Source organism: Thalia democratica, chromosome 9 (genome assembly GCF_965202585.1).
Source record: "Thalia democratica chromosome 9, ktThaDemo2.hap1.1, whole genome shotgun sequence".
Lineage (NCBI taxonomy): Eukaryota > Metazoa > Chordata > Thaliacea > Salpida > Salpidae > Thalia > Thalia democratica.
The window spans coordinates 12,714,602-12,741,501 of NC_139173.1; the positions used below are offsets into that span (position 1 = coordinate 12,714,602).

At 26.0% G+C, this 26,900-nt stretch overlaps 1 protein-coding gene across 1 annotated transcript; it reads right to left on the bottom strand.

The window, feature by feature from the left end:
* Nucleotides 1-923: 923 nt before the first annotated feature.
* Nucleotides 924-26,773, bottom strand: LOC145844836 (cadherin-7-like). The gene is made up of 18 exons (XM_082952255.1): nt 26,768-26,773; nt 26,505-26,715; nt 25,639-25,823; nt 12,280-12,310; nt 12,080-12,174; nt 10,892-11,198; nt 10,066-10,281; nt 7,986-8,155; nt 7,361-7,552; nt 6,847-7,010; nt 6,196-6,341; nt 5,874-6,095; nt 5,526-5,670; nt 5,324-5,418; nt 3,940-4,085; nt 2,810-2,959; nt 1,721-1,832; nt 924-1,018 (listed from the first exon to the last, which is right to left on the bottom strand). Exons 1-18 carry the CDS (start codon nt 26,771-26,773, stop codon nt 924-926), a joined length of 2,688 nt encoding a protein of 895 aa, XP_082808381.1.
* Nucleotides 26,774-26,900: the final 127 nt, after the last annotated feature.

Below are 26,900 nucleotides of genomic sequence, written 5' to 3' on the forward strand. Positions count from 1 at the left end.
ATTAAACTTTTATAGTAAATTTTGTATTTTTTAGTTTAAATAAATCTGTTAAAATGAACTTTTAAGTTTTTAGACAGAAACTCGTGTATTTCTTTATTAAACAGTCTTTTGATTTTCTGTATACACTTAGTTTTTTTTTTGGTTTGAAAGCTGTTTAATTATTTGCCAAGAGACTATAGTTTACTGCCAATAGATCTTTCTGTAGTATATTGCAAGGTACTGTATTAATTTCATGGTAGATTTGTAAATGTCATATTACCTTGAGCAGATTAAGACAAAATTAGTCCGACTTTATTTAATTTCATTTAACCTAATGAAAACAGTTTTTGGTTAATTACCAGAAAGGTTTGAATAAATTGAAAAAAAGCTTAAGCATTAAGCTTTCCTTATTAGTTACAAATGGTAAATAAGTTTGTTAATTTTGGTCTCTTAATATAAACTATATCCATAAAACTAAGCTTAACATTTTTATGAAATTTAGATACCTGGATTAAAAATTTAATCTTAATACTTTTATTAATTTAAATTGGAGTATATTGTTTCTTAAGAAGTTAATGATAGTTATAATTCAATCAAAATTGATAAAATAATAATTAAAACTTTTATCAAAGAATAACTACCGAGACTAATTATAAAAAGGAAAAATAAACTTATATTATAAAATATAATACTCAATATAGAACACTTTTTTGCAAACCTAAATTTATTAAGTAAAATACACGATAAAAATAAACAGTATTAAAACTTGTGCAACTATAAGAGTTTTTTGAAGGACAAATTTCTTATTTAAAACAACACGTTTTTGTAAAATGAATTCTAGAAAATGAAAAGAAAACTATTAAAATATTTATAGACCATTGTCTCATAACCTTCTTAATTTGTAAGTTAGACGTGTTAAATTAAACTTTTGTTAAAAGCAATTATCATTCTGGCTCAGTACGATAGGCATCAGCAATTTTGTTAAATCTTGGTCCCCAAGATTCTAAGTAGTCGTAGTCTTGCGATTCAACTGTAGTGCCTGTTGTTAACAATAGCAACAAATTCAATTACGATCATTTTTATGGTGATAATTCTAAACTAACTTACAAATGAAGAAGACTGTAGTCCTTTATCTATTATAAAACTTATGTTTTTTTTATATATTGTTTTCTGGTTAAACGGTATGCCAGTGCAAATTTTAAGAAAGACACATCTTTTGTGATAACTTAAGCAATAAACTAAAAAGTGTAGCTAAATTCACAAGTCTCGAATCATTTAATCTCATTAGTCATAACTAGTACTAAGTTTTTAAATTAAGTTTTAATGAAATTACTTTGATAGTACAAAGTTAAGGTCCCGGTAGGTTCAAACCTTAACCTTTTTTGATTAACTCAGTTAATTGTAAATAGTGTAGTTTTATAAAAAAAGTGATTGGAAGCGATGAAAAGTTTTAAGATCGAAGATCACAAGTTTTATCATGTGCTAATAATTTTCAAATTTATAAATAAACAAATATTTTTTTAATTAAAAAGTCAAAACAGCTGTTTTAGTACTTTGTTCTTTCCAAGGGCTTTTCATTTTAAAATAAAAAACTAGTTTTACTTTATATTTGTTTTTGTATCAAACTAACTACACTCTAACAGACTTTTTAAATAAAATTTTGTTAGGTTGTCCATAACTTAGTAGCTTAAAATTAAATTGATTTATTTTATGCTATTACTTTTAAATTAAATCAGGATACCTGAGTTGACAGAGCTTAAAGTCCCCGCATCTGAGTTGACTCCTTCGTAATCAAACACTAGAAGACTATCAAACGGTGGCGCTCTTGGATCTGCATTTGCTTGTTGAAGGGCCTGTATTCGAAGTTTCACTTATATATTTTTTTCTACAGTAAGTAATACAGAATTTTTATGCATACAAGAAATAAAATAGTAATAAAATTCACATGTACATTACAGTATATATAACGTATAATAAAATTTAACCAATAAAGCTTTTTGTAAACAGTGCTTTTATATGAAGATACTGATAAAAAAGAATTACCTAATAATTATAAACTTAAAGATCTATTATATTAAAGTAAGTCTAAAAATACTGGTATCTATTTCAGACAAAAGAGAACCTTTGCACTAATAAAAGAAGGCAGGAGTAAAAATTTGCAATAATTAACAGTATTTTTTAGAGTGCACGACAATTCAAATTCGGGAAATTCGTTTTCCGACAATTCAAGTTCTTTAAAAAAAGTTAAAGGGCCACAAATCAAAAAGTATATTTCAACAAAATAAGAAATATGTATGTAGGTAAAATTAATACCTACAGACCATATTTTTTCTTTTTGAAAAGTTTTAGATATTTTTTTGAGATATGGCTAAAATTTGTTAAAAAGTTTTAGTAATTTTATAAATTCTCCTTTAATAACTGATTTTTTAGTTTACTTTTTACTATCATAATGTTATAAACTATATCTACCACTTTTTTTTTTAAATTTCTCTTAAAAGTTAGTAATATCTTTTTGAAATATGGTTTTATAAAAATTTTCTAAGAATTTGAATTGTCGGAGTTTGAATGAACTGTCCGAATTTGAATTTTCATATAACCTCTTTTATGATTATAACAAAAATATGCGTCAATAAATTTTATTATAGTTTTAACTTTACTAACAAGTTAAACTTATATTTAAAGCATACTTTATTATAATTTGAATTGCTTTTTTAAAAACTTCAATTTTTGGTTGAATGACAAATAAATGATCTATACGTGTTTTGGTTATTTCAAATAAGTATTTTTAGATAAAGTAATAAGTTTTTAGTACATGATAGAGTTAACTCACATCACCAATGTACTTTTCCATGTTTTCATCCGGCGCCATAGTGGGCATCATTCTGCTTTGCGGGGAGGCAAATTGTGGTTTTTCGTCCATACGGTAAGGTACTCCCGGTTCAAGGGCCAGAGGTTGCAGTGCACCCAGGTCAAAGTCATCCTATTTTTTTGTGGCAATGTTTTTATGTTTACTAAATATTGTAACGAAGTTAAATACTTTAGGTACTTTGTTTTAACAAACTTGATAGAGTATTTTTAGACTCTGTTATTTTTATTATAATTTTTTTTTTGAAGTATACAGTAATGCAAAGATATACTTAAACAACTATAATGCTTATACTATTTTCAAACTTTTTTGTTTTCTAAAAAAAAAATTGACGTTAAACGAAAAGATTGAAGTATATACTTAGCTAAAAATTAAAAATAATTTAACTAAAAGGTTCTTTGTTTATTTATGAAAATGTATTACTCGAATAGTCCTCTTAATTTTATCCGACAATATTATTTGTTTAATGTTTTATAAAGTAATAAGTCAAACTTCAATTTTTATAAAACATCTTTATATGAAAATTTATAAAATATGAATATACAATGTACTTAAAAAGCAAAGCTTTTACGAAATAAAATAAAGATTGTGTTGATTTTCATTTTAAGTTTGTGGGTGTTAAATTTTAACTATTTGTATTTCTTGATTTTGATTTAAGTAGATCAGCTGTGTTATAACTGTAAAATTTTCGGGGGTATATATCGTTAAAATTATAAAATCTATAAAAGTTGGATTTTTAAAGCACTTATTTAAAGTCTAACTAGTGACTTTTATGAATTCCATAAAACTATTACAAACGTTCTACATCACTATTTAACACTTTATAACCCAATAATATGTTAAGTTTATGGATATAATAAAAAATATTTGCTGTGAAATTTTGTGAATGTATGAAAAATCAAAAAAGCGTATAAGATATGAAAAAAAGGTGTGTTGATTGCTACAAAACCTAAACTTTTTTATTTTAATATCCAATAGCAATCTTTACGTGAAAAAACCTCAGACGATGACAGCTCCATTTTGTACTTACATAATTTTTTATTTGTAACCTATTTTGAATTAAATTAATAAATTATAATCGGTATTTTTCTAACGTTGTCCTCCTCTCCCCCTCCTTCGTACGCCTCGGCTTCCAAGTTGTTTCTGACGTCATCCTCATCAAGTACGTCATAAGGGTCTTTCGTCAAAGACCTCTTCTTTTTGATGTTGTAAGCAACTAGCATGGCGACCAGCATTAGAACTGCGTTTATTTATAATGTTTTAAGCGTTTTTTAAAAGACGTACAACAGTATTTAAAACTAAGTGGTAATTTTAAAATTACACTTGCTTTCTTTGCTAAAATACTTCTCTCGTTTTAATACTTTACAAAAAACAGTTACATAGAAAATACTTTATTTTAGTAATTACTTTTTTAGTTACATGATAATTCAATTTCGGACAACTCAAATTCTTAAAAAATATTAAAATACTATATTCCAAAAAGTTATATAAGTTTGAAAAAATGAAAAAATACATATGTAGATCTTATAAGATGTAACGTTAAAAGGCGTTCTGTTCTTAGAGCTTTTTTGAGACTCCGTAGATCTGTTCTTAAATTTATTTAAAAGCAGTGAAACGCCGTTAGTCAGAATAAAGTTTTAACACAAAAACATCTGTGGTATGTAGATCTTATTAATATCTACAAGCCACTTTTTTCTTTTTTGCAAAATCTTAAATATTTTTAAAGATATTTTAAAATTACTAAAAGTAACTATGTTTTTTACTTAATTTAAGCCATATCTCAAAAAATATTTAAGGTTTCGCAAAAATAAAAATGGCTTGTAGATATTAGTAGGACCAACATATATATTTTTTGTATTTGACAAATATATATTACTTTTTTAGTTGTGGCCCTTTCAATTTTTTTTTTTAAGAATTTGAATTGTCCGAAATTTAGTAGTCGTTCACTCTGTTTTTTGAATAAATAATCAGTCTTGGTCGAGCAATAGCGACCTAGTTTGTTATTGTTTGACAAATAAAAATTTTAGTATAAATAAAATTAAGCAATAAAATAAACTATTATGTGTTTACTTGATGGTTTGTGTTAATAAAGTTTTAATAAAATAACTTTAACAAGTTAAAAGAGCTAATTTTAGAAAGTTCACATTTCAAAAATAATACCTTTTATTATGTTGTGTTAGTTCATTGAACTTTCTAAAATAAGTAGACTTTAAAACTTTAAATTAAAATTTAAGTAAAAATAACGAGTTTGAAGATTTTTGTCTGAAAAATTTATAAACGTTCAAAAGCAATGATTTTAGTTCGTAATATATTATGAAACATACTTTTAAGGGTAAAAGAATACTAAACTTGAACTTTAACCAAGTAAGTAAGTATATTAAGTATAATTTGGTAATAAAAAAACATTTTAAAAGTAATGTATTTTATCAATTAGAATATAAACTTATGTAAACAAGAAAATTTCGATAAAAAACTGACGGCAAATTGCAATGATAATACCCATGATCATTCCAGCAGAAGCTCCACTGTACGTACTTACTTGAACACAGTTAGGGCTTCCATCTTCCAAGCAGCTAAAAATTGTACAAGCTATGGTTTAGTATCTACTAAAAACAAAAAGTTAAAACGAAAAAACAAAAAAAAAAAACATAACAAGGTTATATCAACTTAATCATCTTACTCGCACACGTTGACAACAAGCTTTGCGGTTGATGTCATTTGTACTTGACCACTTGAAGGTGAGTCTTTGATATTTACATCTTCAGTTATGGTACTTACATCAAAGTAGTTTATGTTTGTCATTACCTTAACAGAAGTTTCATCGACTATAAAAAATTAATAGTTTAGAAACGTTTTAAAATACATTTTAGTAAGTACTACAACAGTTTTGTTACTACTCTGGAAAAAGTTGCTTTGAATGATTATTATTTTGCAAAACAAAGTTATTGTTCTTTTAAATAAAACATGTAAAAATCAAATCCAATTCTTTTTTATTGTATTGTTACATTATTACTTAAACAAAACTCACTTGGTTCAAGATAAAACTTTGAGCCAGGAAGAAGACTGAAGGTGAAAGGAGGACCGTTTGCTTCAGTGTCGTTGTCGGACGCTGAAATTGTAGTGACGTAATGACCTGTTGCCGTCATATTTCGACAGACATTTGTCTCCCAGCCGTTACCGTATGGACGTGGCGGGTTGTCATTGATATCTTCAACCAGCACATTAACGTACGCTAACTCAAATTTCCCAGCTAGAAAAAGTTAATGCTACAACATTGTTTTCACCTTTGTTATATATATTGTGTTTACAGCTTTATAGAACTTGTTGTTAAAAAAAGAACGATAAATTACTTGGGTCTTCCGCTCTCACTGTAAGCTTGTATATGCTACTTTCCTGTTCAACGCTTGGATCTTCACGGTCAATAAAGTTTTTAGTTTTTATGGAACCATCATCAGGGTTTATTTCAAACCAGCTTTCCGAAGGTTCTAACGAGTATCTGTTTGAATTAAAAGTGCAGTGATTGAAGTTTCAATAAAAATTGTTATTGTCTTTTTAAGTTTTTTAATGAGAAAAGCAGTTTTAAGAATATAAAAATTACAAATAATTCATAGGTTAAAGTTAATGCTTGAATGTACATATATATAGTTTTAGTCTGTGCACACTAGTTTGCTTAGAAAAACTCAGTAAGGTAAAATCAAAAATGTTAAATGACGTTTGTTTTGCCTTTTACTATCAAAACAAGCTACTTATACAGCTTTAACACTTCGTTTTTGTACTAAACACTCAAAACGTAAAAAACTGCATTTTCTAATAAAAATCTAAACTTTTTATGTGCACAGAATTAGTTTCTCAGTAATTTACTGTGTATAGTGTACAAATATTAAAAGGTTAAAAACTGCTATAGAAGACTTTATTTATGATCAATCTGAATTCATCGTAATTACATTTTTTTACAAAGTTTTGCTATAACAAATAGTAATTAAGTCTAAAGTATTTCTTACGTGACATTTTGTCCTCCAAAATCATAATCGACCGCAACAACATTCACTTCAAGATTCTGTACTTTCGTGTCGAGTCCTTCGGTGACTCTGGCGTTGTATGGAGTGTTGAGAAATTTAGGTGGTTCGTTAACGTCAATCACTTCGATGTTAATTGTAGTCGATGTCTAAAAATAAAAAAAAATAAAACAGATTTATAAATTAAATAAGTAGAAATAGTAAGTTTTATTTTTACGAAATTAATTTACAGTGCACAGAAACATTAATAAGTAGAAAAGGAAACCTAGTTTTATAAATGATCTTTGAGATAGTTTTTTTTATGTATTATTATACTTATTTATAAAAAAACAAAAAAACAAACAAATAAGTTTGAGATACTAATAACGAAATAAAGTTCTAATGAGTTTTTAAGGTTTTTTGTATGTATAATATACACTTTATTAAGAAAAATTATTTAATAAAAAGAATATTAACATCTATTTAAGTTATCTTTTTTGGTTTTAATTAAGAAACAAACTTGATATCTTTTATCATCAACATTTGTAGCATTTGCATTGTATGCTAGAATAGTTAGCTCGTAAACGTTAGGGGGAGTTTCAAAATCTAGTTCCTTTATAACAGTGATTTGTCCCACACTGTTTAAAGTACTAGGGAAAGATTTAATTCCAAAATGTCCATTCTCGTTTCCAGAAATTATTCTGAAAGACACCTAAAATACAAAACTTATATTAAAAAACTAGAAAAATAATTCTAATTTAATATAGTGTTATATACCTATAACATGTCTACTTTACACTTTACAGATCTTGATTACCAGTCATGTTTTGACTACAAACAATTATTTTTTTCTAATATCAAAAGTTCAACAGTTAATTACTTTAAAAACATGAAACTTTTAAATTTTCAGTTTTTAATACTATTTTTACAGTAAAATGTACAACTAGTATTTAAATATAGATTCTTAACAACTGATAAAATTAAAATAAGTGTGTAAGTTACCTTGGAAATGTTTGTAAAGTGTTAATGTTACTCTAAAGTTTTCACAAATGATATAAAATTAAAGACAGATTTTTATGCAAAATCGCATTTATCTTACGGTATATACTGACGTAAAAAGACGTTTAAAGCTCATAGTTATTAACCTTGCTGTTAATTCCAATATCTTCATCATTTGCCTCAAATTCAAATATTGAACTTCCCAATGGAGCAGTTTCTTCAACTTGTACTTTATACGGAGTACCAATGAAAACAGGGGCATTATCATTTGCATCCATAACTTCAACCGTGACAAGCGATCGTATCGTGTTTCCAACTTGAAATTATTTATTAAACTAATAACTAACTAAACTAGTTAATTTTGAAAGCTAAGTTAACTATAAAAAATATAAATAATCGTTTTCCAGCTCCTTTTGTACTAAGTTTCAATTTTCGTGTTAAAGTTTTGTATAGTACCGTTGCGAAAATATCAGTCAAATAATACTAAGGTAAATAAATAGTTAAAGTAGCCAGTATAAATCTGAGGATTATTCTAAAAAAACTTATATTTTGAATTTAACAATGACAAAACAATTGCAAGCATAAAAATTGAATAAAGCGATGGTATGTAGTTTTGTACAATGATAATTTAACAAAACTGGTGTTTTACTTAAACTAAAATACTTATTAAAATTAAAGCACTGATCATTTAGTTTGTTTTGTTTTAGGTTTTGCATTTCTCTCATTTTTGTTTTTGTTTAACTTAAACTATAACACTAATTCAAAATAAATACAGGATGTATCAGTAGTTTAACTTTTAAATTTTTATTTATAAATAGTTTTTTCCAAAAAAAAGTATTAAAAGACATATCAAACTTTTTTATTAAACTTTACAAAAAAAACTGTTGCATTTCTTTAGATGCTACATCTTAAAACTAATGTTAGCAGTATTGAAAAAATATTGAGCTAGTGTGCTTAAAAGACAGCAATGTTAACGGAAAAGTTTAAAATTATCTTATAACATGCATCACAATGCAAACAAAACGTTTAGAACTGTGTATAAGTTTTGTTTGCTTACTTTTTTCAAAAACTAGTTAAGAGAATAGTAAATATACAGTACGGGTGCACGACAATTCAAATTCAGACAATTCTATTTATGACAATTTGAATTCTTTAAAAAAAATTTAAAGAACCTTAACTCAAAAAGTTATTTATATTAAAAAAAAAACCTTTGTAAGTCTTATTGATATATACAAAGCCATTTTTTTGTTACTGCAAAATTTTAAATATTTTTAGAGATATGGCGAAAATAAACTTAGAAATTTAGTTGTTTTTAGTAATTTTTGAAAATCTTAAGAAATATTTAAAACTTTAGAAAAAAAAAAACTTGTAGATATTAATAAGACCTAACAAACGTTTTTTTGAAAATTCAAAAAATCATTATTTTTTGAGGTATGTTCTGTTTAATATTTTCTTAAGAATTTGAACTGTCAGAATTTGAACTGTTAGAATTTGAATTGTCATGTAACCATACAGTACAGCACACTTATTAAGAAATAATAACGAAAGCTTGTTTTTTCGTGTTATTAAAAACACTAGTCTCTTGAGGCAATAAACTTTTTAGCTTTTGAAATACTTGACAATTACTTAAACAAGAAAAGCAGTTGTGTTTTATAAATGTAAGTTTTAATTTAAGCTATTTATAGACAAAGCAATAAAACTTTATGTGTCTCTTGGGTTTTTACAACCTTAAAAGACGCTCAAAATATCTAATTGAATAAAAAAAATGTAAATTTTAGAGTTATAAAAGCATTTGAACAAAATTAACTTTGAAATTTAAGATGTACATCAAAAAAAAAAGTAAAAACAGGGTATCTGTTTATTTAGTTTGGTTAAGTTTTCATATATTGACAATATACAATACGTTTATAAACTTAGTAAATTAAAACCATATTTGTTCTTATTAGAAACAAAAAATAGAAAATATGTTATAAACCTTCAAAATACTATACTTTTAAAATAAATTTATTTTAGGACAAACCAATAATAGGATATATACTTTGTTGTTATCAGAATAAAGTTAAAAAAAAAACATGTTTTAACGCTTTACTTCTTTCAACCTAAAACTTAAGCGTAAAAGACGGTCAATTTTTTAATTTGAATCATTATAATTAAACTAAAAAAATGCTCGTTTAGTAAAGCTTTTCAATAGTAAATCTGTAAAAGCCTTGTTAAGTTTAAACCAACCTCCGTTTTTGTCCGCAGCTTCGACCTCGAATGTAATTTTACTCACACGCTCGGCATCCAAACCCCCGACTACTTGCAATGATCCGTCCGGCAGCACTTTGAAAACATCACCCGCAGGCTTCTCAGAACCATCTACTTTCGAGTATGCTATTTGGTTGTTTCCGTCAATACTATCATCGGCATCCGTTGCTCTTATTTGATGAAAGTTTTGGTTTTCTAAGAATAGTTAAAGTTGTGCCAAATCGAAAGTTTTTTATTTTTAAAAGTTGATATGTAAAGTATTAAAAAAAGACATCAATTGATTTTTTATAGTAATGTAAGTATATTTTTCAACTAGTCATAATATAAAACTTGATAAATATTAAACCAATTAAATATAAATTCAAGCAAGTAAAAAAATAGAAGGTTTTTATTCTAAATTTTAATGTTTTAGCGATACTATTATAATAAGTTTATATTGTTTTTACACCATTTAAAATGTCGCAAGCTTTAAGAAAACATATAATTTTAATTAAAAAACTAATATTAGCCTTATTTAGCTTATTTACATTTTTATAATAAAATAAGTATCCAGTAATACTATTATATAAAAAACCATCCATAATCGTGGTAAAACAAAAATTTCCATTGAGGTATTTCTTATAATTTTAGAAAAGTATAAAAACAGTCTAAAAAGAATTAAACAAGTTTAGCATTAGGGTGATTAAGGTTTTTTAAATATCATATAATTAAGAAAGTGAAGCGTTTCAAAATACTGAAGAACAAGCACTTTTATGCTGTATATATAAACAAACATATAATGTTAAAAAGTTTGTTGAGATCTTACTTAAGAAGTCTTCTTGCACTTGAGCTTGCAAAGATGATGTCACAAAGACCGGACTATTGTCGTTGATGTCTAAAACTTGTATTTTAAGCTCAGTTGGAGTTCCCACTTGATTTCCGCTGTAGTCGTTTGCCGTCAAAACTAGTTTGTATTCTGCTTGCTGCTCTCTGTCAACAGGTTTTTCTTGCCACACAAAAGCTACTGCCTTACCAATTTCATCCAGGCTAGTTTCCAAGGAGAAAATACCTTGATCGAACCCAGGTCCACTAATTTCATACGTCTTAACATTTGACTCTGTTGCTACGAGCTCCTAATTGTTTTAAAAATGAACTTTTAGTGTTGGAAAGTATATACATTTTTAGTTGTTATAATTTTTTTTTGTAACGTGTTAGAAAATTGAAATATACTAATACTTTATAAATTTTTTCGGTTTTCAAGACTACACTTCTTAAAGTATTTGAAAACTAATATTATTTTTGGAATGTAAATTAAGTTAAAAATACATTAAATCAGGCTAATATTTTATATTTGAAAATGTGTTAATTTCTTAATCTGCATACCTGGAAAAGTAAGCTTATTAAAATCACTCAAAACTTGTTTAAGTATGCTTTTTTTACAACATAAATATTAGCTATCTAGTTGTACAAAAACCATGTTAAAATATTTCACAAAAAATATTAAATTTAAAAGGACATTCAAAGTTATTTTTTGATATTTAAATGAACTATTTTTTTGCCTAAATACTTGTAACTTAACTAATTAAAATAAGTAAAATCTGTAATTATATATTTGAAAATTAATTACTATATAAAAACATTTCAAAATGTTTTGAGTACAACTCTTCTTTTGACAAAATAATGTTGTCAAAAACACATTCTTTTGTCAAAAAGTATTTAAATACTTTGAAAAACATATTTACAAAAGTTGTTTACAAACTAAAAACTGTATTAATGATCTAATTAAATAAATCAAAAACTTAATTAATATTTTACCCCCTTATATGCTTGCCAATAAAATTTTTGTTTACGTGTTAACAAACATTTTTTGTTTCATGCATACTTGCTTTTCCATTAAATTTCTTTTAACGTTTTTTAGCTTTAGAATAAAATGATGTTTTTAAACAAGTTTTGTAAAGTAAACTAAGTTAAAGCTTAATAGCTATATTCAGTATTTGTTAATATGTAAGCTTACGTATGATATTTTTTTTCTTTCAAAAGATTCTCCGGGAGCCGTTTCATAACACCTTATTGCACCGTATTCCCAGTCTCTTTTCACTCGTACTTTACCTGTTTTGGGTTTAAACTTTTTTACACGTTCTTAAAAAAGCATTTATTTTTGAATATTTTTTCCTGAAATTTGGTTATAAATTTTATACAAAAAATGTAACTAACTTTTGTTGGCGCTACCAGTAGATGAAGTGACCTGAAAAATAATTTTGAAAAATAATAGAAAAATATACAATTAAAAAGCACAAGTGTAAAAGTACTATACAAATGTAAAAGTTTTTAAAATTGAAATAACCTCATGATGCTTTTGAGCTTGTTGCTTTTAATAAAAATAATTGAAAAATATTTAGTGTCCACTAGATTTAATGTAATTAAATTGAAAACTACTATCAGTAAAAAACTTCATTAATTTAAACGTGGTTTTAGCAGTTATTTTACTTTTAATGTCTACTAATCAAGTATTTCACTTAAGAAAATTACTTTTATAAACCTTATTTAATACAATTAAGAAAGTGAATGGCTACGAAATGTTTAGTATAATCTTTTAAAACCATTATTATTAACTGAATATTATATATTTTTTAATTTGTCTTGTTTAATCTCACAAAGTTTGTTATAGCATAAACTTTTAATCTATAACCTATGAAAGTCAAAAAACTTTTTGTGGAGATATATTTTATATATGTAGATGTCAAAATACAACAAGAATGACTGGAAGTCAGAAGCTGATAAACATATAAGTGAAAAAAAGCAAAAAAAAATTTAAGCAAGAAAAAATAAATATTAATCTTTATATATTTTTACTAAATTTATTTTGTTTCTTAAAGTTAGATTGTTAACTTATATACAAAAGCATTATTAAGTATTTGTTTAGTACGGTAAATTTTGATAAAAAAGTGAGATCCGAAATTTAAAATAATAAAGAACTTTAGCTTAGTAAAAATAAATGTAATGTATAAAAAAAGTATATAAATTTATAAATTGTAGATAATAAATAACAAATAAACATAAACATACCAACACTACTAGCCATAAAACTGCTAAAAAAATGGTTTTGTTGCGCATTCTGATAGAAATTGAAAGCTTTAGTATCTAAGAAGCTGGAAAAATTTTTGCGTACTAAAAAATAATTTTAATCTCACTTACAATTTTTTTTTATTATATTATCTAAAAAACTTAACCAAAGATGTTATGCAAAATTAAAACAAATTACTAGAAAGTACTTCTTAAAACAATAAAATAACAACTTCATACATTATAGCTTTATATATTTATGAACACTTTAATTAAAACCAATTTTACAGTCTAGCTTAAATAAATTTTCTTACAAACACAGTAAAACTAATACTTAATAAAAATTAGCAAATTAAACATAACTGTTTTATGAATATAAAAAGCATTACTTTAAAAACTAAAACAACAAAGTTTACATATACCTAATTGTTTTTGATTATTTTAATGTTTATAATTTAAATATTCTTACATACACATTATAATTTAATTATAAAGCTGTAAGATACAATAATTAAATTAGAAAATGTAGTAGCACTTTAAACATCTTAAAAAGTTGACCCGGCCTTTTAAGTATATTTTGAGAAAATGCTTTTAAGCATTTTATGGTAAACGTTTTTTATTTTTTTTATACAAATTTTTAATATTTCAATTAGATTTCTCAAATGAAATCTTCTAGTTATAGTTAATACATCTTTTCTTAATAGATGTAGGGTAACTCACAAACATGTGTTTTAAGAACTTCACTTTGTAATTTAGATCAAAAAAATATTTTTAATAAAGAGTTTAAAAATGCGAATTTAGATTTAAAAAACAAAGTAAAAACTTTTAAATGTTAACAAAATTTTAAGTAGCTCTTTTTTTCCAAATAAAACCCATCTTTTGTTAAAACACTTTATCAAAAAACAACTGTTGTACTACCTATCTAAAGAAAAAAACAAACTGTTTAACAGAATAAATCTGATGAAACTAAAATCAGCTCAGTAGTTAGTAGTAGCTATTAATAGAACTAAGGTAGTTTTTCATAACTTTTTTTTTTTAATAATAGCTTGTAGTCATATAGCCTCTAAAACTCTTTTTTTTAACTCTTCAAATATTTGTTTACACACTTTTCTTAATACTGCAGCGCATAATAGCGTAAAAAATACTAGTTGATTAAAATAAGTTATATATTTCAAGATATTTTAGATTTAATATTTTATAAAATATTTTTTAAACTTCCTTTGAAATATAATATGTTGTTTTGGTAATTTTCACATGAGCACACTTTTATACATAATTTTATTTAGTAAATAAAGTAAGTGTTTTTAGGATAAGCACAAATAATATTCAAAATTTAATTAATTATTAGCATTTAGCTCATACTAAAACATTTCTTTTAAATAAATAATAAGAAACATTAAAAATAACGTACTTCTTATAACTCTTAATAGAAGTTTAAAAGTAATAAAACGATTTCAGAGCTTAGAGTTTATTTATAACTAACTTTATACTACTATAAGTTTTACAAATTAATCGTTTAATATTTAACAAGTTTTACATTTTGATAAACCTAGGCCTCCTTTTTAAATATTTAACAACCCTTATAGACTGTGTTTCAGAAACTAAAAGAGGTCTATGTTTACGTTAAATACGTTTAATTAACTGTCAAATTTCATTTTGTAGTTTTGGCAACGCCTATATTTTAAATAGTTTTCAGTCTATTGCATCTGTATATTTTAATATTTATTACACTACAAACTAAATACTGTTCTGTAACAAATGTTTATACTTCTCATATCAATTAGAATAATGCTGATTACAAGTAACTTCCTTCTGAATTTTAGTTTAATTTTTAAATCTCACTTCAGTAGCTATAAAAATTTGATTTCATTGTAGTTATCAAAAAAAAAGAACTAAAACTTTAGCTCTTAATTTATTCACGATTTATTCTAACTTGCATTTTAAAGAAGATTTACATTTTTTAATAAAACAAACCTATATCTAACGATTCTTTAAACTTTAACACTTGTAAAAACTTTTTTAGTTTTTTAGTTTATAAAAAAAGTTTAAAGAAGCTCTATTTAAGTTGGATTTCATACTTTTAAGTTGTATGTGCTACTAAAAATAAAAATATATAACTTTTATCTTTAAACTGAACCGCATGATTATTAAAAAATATTTATGCGACTTTCTGTAAATGAATTCGTCCTCATTTGGGCACATCAGGCAGACATGGTCACAATAAACTGTTGTTTCAGTCAAGCTAAACGTGCTTAAATACTTAATAACTAATGTAATTAGTTTATTTATAATATGTTATTTACACTTGGTTAAGATTTTAAAAGCTTACGATCGACTTACTTTAAGTTAGAATTAAGAAAACAGCTAGTTATACAACTGTATTAAAAGAGCTTTTTTGGTTGACTAGTTCAAGTTTGAAAAGGATATAAAAAAATACAAAGCTTATCAAATTACTAATCTCTGAGTCTATGTTACAACTTTAGATTTTTATACGTTTTTTATTATTTTACATTTAAGTATGAATTTATTTTGAACTAGATTAACTAAAACTTTACCATTAGGTTATTTAGAGTCTAACTTTTAGACTTATTAGCAAGCGACCAAAAAAACGTAAACATTAAATGAAACTGTATTACTGATATTATAAAGATATACGAGGAAAAAAAGTTTTCCTCTGTATAAATAAATTATTAATTCTTGAATGATTCTACCTATGTTTCTTTTAGTTTGTTTGAAGCTGTAACTTAAAAACTTATACTTTCAAATCTCTGAATCACAAAAGTACAATATTAATCTACCTAAAACCTTAATGCAGTGCTTCTGAACCTTTTTCTAGTGGCGGAACCCTTTTCCAAAGTTCAACTTTTCCGCGGAGCCCCTAATTTAATTTTACATAAAAAAATTAATATAATATTTACTGAAAAAACAACAGAATTTTAGTGAAAAACGAATTTTTTAGCAAAACTATATCATTGTTAGAAATCATACCAATTGTAATAGTATTTAGTCGAGTCAAAATCAAAGTGCGCCAGAAGCAATAGGTATTTTATGATTTTATAATAAATAAACGAAAACAAACATATTTAATCGCAACATCATAAAAATCTTTCCTTGCATAATAAAAACAAAATGAGAGCTACAAACAATAACGAAATGAACCTAATCGAATTCACAGATTACTGTAATAAACGGGTAAGATGCCTAACGAAAAATAAATAAAAAACATTTATTGCAAAACTTAAACTTGTCTCTTAGCAACAATCATGTCAATGCACGGCTGGATTTTGGATAGACTGAGACGGATACAGGCAGATAAGGTTGGAGTCAGCATACAGTTCCTTTGCTTCGTTTTAATGTTTGTTACATGCGAAAAGCCGGACTCGCAAAGATAAGTGGATAAATTTTACTGCACGCTTTGCTAAGACGAGGTACTCTGAAACTGCACATATCCAAAAATCTAAAAGCTCCTTCCCTTTGAACTCAATTTTAAATTGCTATCTTCAGATATTTGCAGCAATTCGTTTTCTGTATCTGTAGGAAGATTCACTTCTTCTAAAGCAATATCACACATAAAAGTATTTAAAATCCATAAATTTCCGATGCGAACATCTTCAGGAAAATAATGTTGAAACTTTATAAACAAAAAATCAAGGTGGTTGTATATTTTGTCAGAGAGTTCTATGCATTTTTCATGGGCCTCATCAAACCGGTGAAACATCGGAAAATTACCATTGCTAGCCTTTTTCTTCCAAAAGTTAATTCTATTTTTAAACGCCTCAATCTTGTCTTTCATGAAAAAAATGGAATTTTGCTTCCCTTGCATGCTTAAGTTCAAAGCGTTTCTAAGTCTAAAAAACCTATTTCAAATTCACTTTCTGTTAAACTTTTATAGGCCTGGCTAGATTTTTTTTAAAATTATAGTAGCATTTTTTAAGTAAAAAATTAGCTTTTAATCATATTAAATCAAGCTAATAGACATCTTTTTAAACATTTTTACAGCATTTGAAACAATATAATATACCATAAATAAGTTTCTGATAAAGATTTTTTATTTAGTTTTATTGTGTAAACATTTAGAATTTGTTTTGATTGCTGCTACATTGTTTGTTTTAGTGATAATACCAGTATTTTCTTGACTTCACTAAAAATAGAAATTCAAAAAATTTGCGCAACCAGGACACCTATTAATTATGAATACCCATTAAAAGTCCTACCGCTAGATACACACTTAGCAGATCAATGAATGCTATAATTATATATGTTTTCCATTTTATGTGTTCCATTTTTTTTGAAGTTTTATGATTTATGTTTTTTTTTTCTTTCAAATTTCTTTTTTAAATTTCGAAAGGCTTTGCGGAAACCCATTTCAGAAGTACTGCCTTATTGTATGCATTTGTTTTAAAAACTTTCTATCAATTATGTTTATTTTTAAATGTAAGTATTTATACTATTGTTTGTTTACAATGGTAAACTAATGATAACACTTCTTAAGTTTAATCTAGTTCGTTTATATTCACTATAAATTTTGTATAATTTTACCTCTATACACACGTTTGTAAAAGTAATACTTTATATCTTAGACTACTATGATAACAAAACGTTCAGTTACCAAACGTTTATTAGTACAACTAAAGTTTCACTATCTTTAGCAGATTTTTAGGTACAATAATATAATTTTACCTTGTTTATTTTATTTAACGTTTTGTTATTATTTTTGATCACATTAGTGTTTGAGTACTTTAATGTTATCTAGTTAGAGACCTTTATAGTCTAAAAGTAATATATAAATTTTCTGTATCTGCATTACGAAAATTGTTTTATTTAAAAAAATCTTTGTCATGCACAATTCGTTAAATATTATTATTCAAAATCATACTAAAGTTATACTATAAGTTATAAAAAAATGTTTTTTTTAATTATTTTGTCTATATAGAATTATAAATTCCGTATGACGAGAATTTAAGTAAACTTGCCCTGGAGTCTAGACTAAAGATGTTTATTTGTAAATTGAAAATGAAAAAATATACGGAGTCTGCAAAAACTCTGACATACATTAAAAAACATTTAAGATAAAACTTTTTATTAACAATAGTCTACAACTTTGATGTAAAAATACATAAGATATGTATAATTATATTTATTTGATTATAAAAAAACAATAGATTTATACGACCGTTTCGTATATGAGGTATATAACCTCATACAAGCATCAGTAAGCTAAAATTTATTTACAACGTTACACAGAAATTAAGAATTTGAAAATTTTATAATTATAATTCTATTCATATAATTATATATAAACAATTAAATTAATTTTTCAACACAGTGCCCACCTTAAGGGCTTTTTTATAAAAAAGTTTATTACAAGATGTAAAAACTTGCAGAACTCAAATTTCATGCCTATGCACTCCTCAACTACAAAACAAGTTCAAAATAAAGCACAAAACAAAATACTCAAATAAAGTTTAAAATATAAGCATAAATAAATTTTAACGTAATCTTAAAACTGTCAAAAATCATGCAAAACGGCTTGTGTTTTGTGCTTTATTTTGAACTTGTTTTGCAGTTGAGGAGTGCATAGGCACAAAACTCGAGTTCTGCAAGTTTTTTTTATCTAGTAATAAACTTTTTTATAAAAAAACCCTTAAGGTGGCACTGTGTTGAAAAATTAATTTAATTAGGTTAATCAACTTATTTCTACATACAATAATATAAATATATATACAATTTCTCGCTTTTTTAATTAAGCTGATTCTCTAAAGTTTAAAAGATGATTAAAAGTATACACGACTTAAGACCTATATACATCAATTATTCATTAAAGAGCATACCAATAAGTAGTAGTAATAAAGAGTTAAAAATTGAAATGTAGGAAAAAGTAGACAAACTGATAACTAAAATAAGATGAAAAGCAATCCATTAAATAAATGAAAACACAGAAGCTAAAATTTCAGATTATGACGGTTATTTCCAACAAAAAAATGAGCTATCAAGAATAAACTATTAAATAAATTTCAAAATGACCTTTACGAGTTAATAAATGATTTAAATTTTCGTAAATACCAATAATTTTTTACCCGAAAATTTAACAAAGACTTAAAGAAAATAAGGTCCGCCAAAAAAGTTTTTGCTTTTGCAGATAAATCTCACAGCGTATACAAAATTAGTCCAAATAAATACAAAAAAATAGTTATAGAAAACATTACATCTACATACAAAAATTTGGAAAATAGTCTAATCGAAAAAGTTAATAATGAAGCAAAGGAAAATGTTATGAAAAATAATATAAAAGGTAAAGTTCCCAAACTATCTCAACAACAGTTTTACATTACTTTAAAAGATCATAAACCAGACTTCCCAAACAAACTAAGCTGTAGAATAATTTATCCGGCATAAACTTTTATTGGTAAACCTGCTAAACAAGTTTAGATAAGATCAACAATTTAAAAAGATTATAAAGTAATTTAAAACAATGGAAAAACTCATAAAGTTTTGAACTGGTCCAATAACTTGAATAATATATCAACTTCAGGGTTTATTAAATTCGATATAGTTAGCTTTTATCCAAGCATCTCAGCAACAATTTTGGAAAAATCCTTTAATTTTGCTGCAAGCCAAACTGAAATCACTGAAAATGAAATAGAGTTAATCAGCCATTGCTGCAAATCAGTACTGTTCCACGAAGGTGAACCATCGTCGTAAAAGCATAACAAGAACAGCTTTGATGTATTTCGTATACACCACCTTTAAGAGAAGTACGTATTGATGTATATGAAAATGAGACTGAGCTTTCAAAATATGTTTGCGGCCTAAAGCGCAAAAACAATGATTTTAGACTAACTTGGGAGGTAATAAAAAAAGCACAGCCAATAGCAGATGGTAATAAAAATGTTTGTAGGATGTGCTTAAAAGAATCAGCAGCTGTTGTGTATGTGTTTAAAAAGGAAGGTTGTTTAAATAAGAGGAGTGAGTTCATATAGTCTTGTCGACGTATAAAAAAGCTCCTCTTAAAATACAATAAATTTTAAAGTATTTTATAGTCACTTAACTGTGGTTTTTGTGAATTTTAGTTATTTGTTTGGATGGAAGATCAATGATTGTACCGAATATTTTCAATTTACAATATTAGACTCTTACGTCATATTATTTTTGGTTTTTTGTATAGTTTTTGCATCTCTGTTTACCAAATTGCTATTTGTTTTAAATTAAACTGGCTGAAAATTAAAGACAATCTTTTTTTTTGTTTTTATGTAATATATGTTCTGGAATTTTTAAAATCGCATGTTCCTAATAAATTATATACATATATATTATGAAAATTTTTATTTATGCTTTGGATACTATTGTAATAAACTAAATGAAGAGCTGTTCTGTCTAACAAAACAGTGAAATATTTGTATTAGTAAAACGTAGTGTTGTATTTATATATAAATATGTATAAACTAAATCACTTTCCACACAGCCCACTTGAAGGGCTTTTAAATAATTTATTCAGAAAATTCGAGTTTAAAAATAACGGATCATATGTTTCATAAAAACAATGAAAATGTTTTTAATCATTAGCTGTAGGTTCAAAATGAATCGCTATTTGGTTAACATTACTACAAAAGTTATACAAAAAAACAGTATGACGTAATTATGAAATATCGTAGAGTACAAATACTCTGTGCAAAAATTAATCTTCTATTCTAATATTTATGTATACTCTACAATATTTCATAATTATGTCTTTCTTTCTTTTTTTGTACAGTTTTTGTATTAATATTTAGCAAAGTGCAATTCAATTCGAACCTACAGCTGGTTATTAAAAACAATTTTATTGGTTTTATGTTCTGTTATTTTTAAACTCGAATTTTATCAATAAATTATATATATAAGTATAAGTTTTTAAAATAAAACAGCTGATAATAAGGTAAAAAAATACTTACATTCAGTTGCCAGTTCTTCGAATATTCATTACTAAATTACTTACATTATTTTAGAAATAAAAGGTACGTCAATAAGTTTATGTGTATACTCTAGGTTTGGTATTCTAACTTAAAAATAATAGCAATTAAACTTTACTGAATCTTAATTCATAGTGATTCTCTATAGATAAATTTCTTACTTAAAACAAAATCAATAGTTAAGATTTAATAAATAAATAAAATGGAGTAAAAAAAAAACGTTGTATCATTGTTAAATTTTGCAACAAAAAACCTCCTGCTATTTATAGGCAAAACATGACTTATTTGTTTGCTAAACAAAAGTTTTCAAGTAAAGTTGAAAAAGAACACCACGATAGAGTAAAAAGTATAAAGTACACTTACTGTTTTAAAAGCATGTATACTTATTGTTTTTGAAATTGTGTTTTGAACAAAGTGGTGTTAATTATAGTGTTTATTTATGGTGTCATCTACTCGAAATTTTATGTATTTAATAAACAAGCAAACCATACTTTTACGGGTGGCTTAACTCATCTCCTCATAGTTTATGCGCTCTACTGATCAATAAAAAAATATTTTCTAATACTTTTTTAACCCTTGTTTTTTATGCATAAACGCTTTAAAATAATTAAAAAAACCATTTAAACCTGATATTTGTATATTGAAGCTTTTGTTTAAAATTTTTTTTAACTGTTTTGGTAAAGATTGAAACTGAAAACTTTTAAAAGTTTTATTTATTTATTAAGTACATATATGAACTTAATAAAATAAGTTTTTATATTAACCAAAGCCGTCACAAACCTTACCTAAACAGATAAACTCTTTTATAAAAAAATAATTAATGTTTTACATATACATGTTAACAATAGTAATCTACCAGACCCGAAAATTAGCAGTCAGATGCGGTTTTTTTTATCAGATTAAAGTTACAAATTTATTCATTCACTAACTTATTTAAATAAGAATGTTTCACTCAAGTTATGAGATTATCAGTTATAATTAATATCTTATTCAAATACCATTATTGTATTTGAATAAGATGTATAATGTAATTGATAGCCTAGTTAACATTATAACTTGGGTGAAACCTTGTTATTTAAATGAGTTCGTCAATCAATAAACTTGAAATTTTTATCCTTGGATGGAATATGAATTTTTTATGGTTACTGTTGAACTTAGTTAAAATTATGCAGTTTAAAATTTGATAAAATCCAAATAATTTTAACTTTTTTGATTCTAAATATAATTCTAAAATTACACTCAGATAAAGTATTCTTGTTACAACCTATCATTAGCAAATGATCAACTGAATATTTTCTAGAATACATATTTTGAATTCAATCATACTAGCTGCAGAAAAAGGTTCGACAAACTACTAACTGTAGCGTATTATTTTAGCTTGAAACGGCTTGAGAAACAATCAAAGTTAAGCTCTTTTATGAAAATATTTTCATATGAGGTCTTAGTTTTGTTTTAAAAAAGTTATGATGCTTATTTAATAATAATATATTATAGTTATTCTTTTAAAGGCTTATTACGTTTTTCAGGAAATTTTTACAAAGTTACAGTGGTCTGAAAAAGCTCTTGTCCGCAAAAAACAAATGCTATCCTTGAATTATAAAACGCTGTCGACTACTTTTATAGCACATTAAATAATGAATAAAAACATTTAATAAAAAAAAAAGTCAAAGAAAAACAGAAAAAAGCCTAGTTCTATATACCTGTAGATTGTATACAACTTAATTATAACAGTTATTAATTTGTCGATTTTATTAAAAATTACAAGACTAAAAGTTCTAAATTTGAATTAATTGATTATTCTTTTTATTTAGTAGATGATAAGACTAAAGCAAAACCTTCTTTATAGTTGATTTATGTTCACTGTTCAGTAAGTTTTATCTATTTTAAAAAGAAATTTCAAGACTAACATCTCCCAGTGTTTGTTTTGAATTGAAAATAATCACAAGTAAATTAATTAATTTATTTTAATTTTTGACGTTTAAAAAATTATTAATTTAAAAGGAAACAGAAGTCATTTAAGGTAGACTTGGCATTTTATTAATAAATCAGTATTTATCTGAAAAATTGGATCATATTAACGCATGTAGCCTGTAACGCAATGACTTTAAAGATTTTAATTATATAAGATTTCAACATGCACTCTATTTTAAACTTTATAACAGTTTTAAAACCTGCTCGGTTTCTGTTTTTAAATATGAAACTTAATTATTCTTTTTACCTTATTCCTAACCAACTATGTCACATTATTTTTGGTATCGTTTAAAAGTAGTTAATTAAAACAGACGCAAAGTTTGTGATAAACTTGCTTATTTTTTTCTAATTAAATAAAAATTTATCAAATAATTACAAAAATAAAAGACTAATATTTTATATAAAACTGCACATCTTAAAAGTCATCGATAAAAAGTGTTTTAATAGGCATATTTTAAAATATGTTAAAAAGATAAGTAGTTACAATTTATTGTAGACTAGCTTCATTTATGTATATCTGTATCTAAGATGTATATGAGCCTAAAAAAGTTAACTTTGAAAAACCTAAAAAAAATTATATGGAGAGTTTTAAAAGTTTAAAGTCAATCGTTTGCTAATAAAGATCCGAGCGAAACAAGTTCACCAGAATATATATTGATAAGATATTTAAACAGTACTCTTTTTTTATTAAACTAACACGTGTTTCTGTTTCTTAACAAGTTAACACACTTCAACGGAGCTTTGTAAGAAAATATACACTGTGAAGAAACAATAGAAGCTAAAGTAGGTGTATATGTGTTTGTTAAAAATAAGAAAAAATACTATAGATTATTGTAAATTAATGCCATACTGTAGATGTATATATATATATATATATGTATATAAAACTAAAATACACAAAATAAACTTTTGCTTGGAACAGCTGTTTCTTAGTTTAATACACGTTAATGAAAAGCAAACTTGTAAGTACAGTAATTATATATATCTATATACATATACATTAAAGATTTTATAAATAGTTCTGGTCGATAGTGCTCGACAAATTGAATTGGAGCTAAAAATTTATTTGATTATATATAAACAATAGTTTAAACAGCTGTTTCGTACATGAAATATAAAACTTCATGTACTCCTCAGTAAGTTAAAGTTATATATATAGAAATAAGTCGAGTCTGTTAAACCCCTTTGTGAGTATTTTTGAAAGCCGCTCAATAAGTGGACCTGACTTACTTTCTACGTCTCTATAAATTCCAAACTTGTTCTTCTCAAAGATATTTTCCTTTTCAATTTCATACAGTATAAAAAACCCTAATGGTTCGCATACTTCTGCACCATAAAATTCCCTGCGGTAAATCAAAACAATCACCGATCTTTCTTCGACCACGCACATTAGTTGTAATTAAGGACTGATTTAATTAATTTATTAAGTTAATAACTTATTTCTAGAATTAAGTTAATTAACTTGATAAATTACATTTTTCACACTGAGCCCACCTTAAGGGCTTGTGGAAAAATTAATTTACCAATCGACAACAAACTGGCAAAAATTCATAAAACTTCAGTGAGTAAATATATATTACGACAGATAATTGAAAGAGTAAGAGATAAAGATAAAATTAAGGTACAAATTGGAATTTAGACCATTTTAGATGAAATTAAAACTTGTTAAACTTTAAAAGCGTGTTTTTTATATGTCTACAAGACGATACAAACTCGCTTCTTTTATTTAGGCATCTCTTATTTTTCAGTGCATATACAACGGCTGTTGCTTCTTTGAGACACAGCCTACATATTGGGCTATTGCCGTCAGCTATAGGCTGTGCTCTTTTTATAACTTCTCAGGATATTTCAAAGTCAATGCCGCTGCGCTTTAATCCACAAACATACTTCGAAAGTTCAGTGTCATTTTCATATATGCCGCCTTTAAAAGATTTTTTATGATTGGCATACCTTAATCTAAACTGAGTCGAGCACAAGCCGACATAGAACCTCGTCTCAACGCCAGAGTTAACTGTGGCCTTGTAAACGATGTTCTCTGAACGGCAATTGCCACCTTTCAAATTATACTTACAACTACCAGCGCAGCCACATTGACTTCGAATTCCTGAGTTTTGATTTAAAATTTTTTGGTTGTGTGCCTTAATGATATTCTCCAAATTTACCGTACACGAATAACTTATTCGCATATTATGTTTGTTGAAAATTTTTGTTAGCGGATTTTGTTTATTGAAGTGTTTTTTGACTAGATTTATAAATTTTTTTCCAATGTTAGTTTTTACCGAGTTGCTAAAAGGAGGGTTATACCAGATTACATTTCTTTTTCTTTTATGTTTTTGATTATTTTTTGGTTGTTGCTCAGGTTTTTCAAGTTTAAGTTTATTATCGTATCCGTATATTTTCATAATTTTTTCATATTCATTTTTGGTCTTTAGAAAATTTTCTTCTTTACTTGATCGTTTGTTAAGGCGTTGATTTATTATGTTAGGAATTTGTTTTATAATATTTTTAGGATGGCTTGATTGTTGACATACATAATTTTAGCATTTTGTTTTTTATACGGCATATAAGAGATATCATTCAAGTTGAGCTTCACATCTAGGAAGTCAGTTGTCACTAGTGGCGATTCCACAGTGACTCTCAACCCCATAGATTTGAAGAAGGCGTAGGTTTGTTTTTTTAGCTTCTCAATTTTAAAGCCAGAAGAGTTGGGCAATACAGCTAGACCATCGTCTCTGTATAACCCAACTCTATTTAAACCAAAGATATCTTTTAACCCGTCTAAAAAGAAAAGTCAAACAAGTTCGCATAGTTCTGCGCCCATGTAAGATCCCTGTGCTACGTCAAAAAGTGAGTTGGTGGTATTTACTCCCTTTTTACGCTACAGAGCTCCTTGTTCGCAGAGTACCGATTTGCAGGCATTTCTTATCAGGCTTAAGTCCTCAGCAGGTACGCTAATGTAATTATTAGCAAAGTTTAGTGATTTAATCACCAACTCTTCACTAATAGAAGGATAATAGTCGACCACATCTTAAAAAAGCTGTACTTCTGTTCCTCTAATCCAATGAACCAACTTAAGACTTGGTCTGTATTGGTCCACTGCATAAGTTTGGATTTTAGACGCACAGCTTTGTTAATGCAGTCGATTTTGACCTTACATATACGTCCTACTTCAGACTTAATGGGGTTAATCAATCTGCATTTAGAGTGTGTTAAAAAATTCTCTTTGTGGTCTTTAACCGTTATATATGCTTTTTTAATGGTAGTTTTTAATTCTGTCCTGTATTTTTAATTTTTTTGTTAAATTTTTAGCTTCTAAGTTTATTTCATTTAAAGTTGTTTTGTTACATTTTTCATAGTCTTTAGTAATGTTATTAATTAATAATTTTCTATATTCACTCACTGAAATTTCATAAAAGTTTGCAGTTTTATCTGAAGGTACAATCAAATTTTTACACTTACCTATATCCCGCACGATTTTTGATAGTTCCATCTGAAATTGGCTTCTTGTTTTTCTGAATTCCACGTTTTGCACCATTCTGATAAGATCTTCTTCAAAAGCCTGCAGATGTTCTATCGGCTTTGGTGTACGTGTGGTTTTGAAGCCGTAGTTGTCATGATCTTCTGTTGAAACATCTTCTTCTTCGAAAAACTTCGCCTCCACATCATACACCTAACAAGATGTTGCGTTTTTTGTATGAGGGCTTCTTTGTATTCTGATTCACTTGCATTTGGGATATTTTCCGTCGAATGCTTAATTTCAAACTTCTTAAAGTTTGACATCTTTTTGATCAGTTTAGAATTTATAAAAGTTTACTGTGCTAAACTATAAATAGGAGCAATGATAGAATTAAGTTA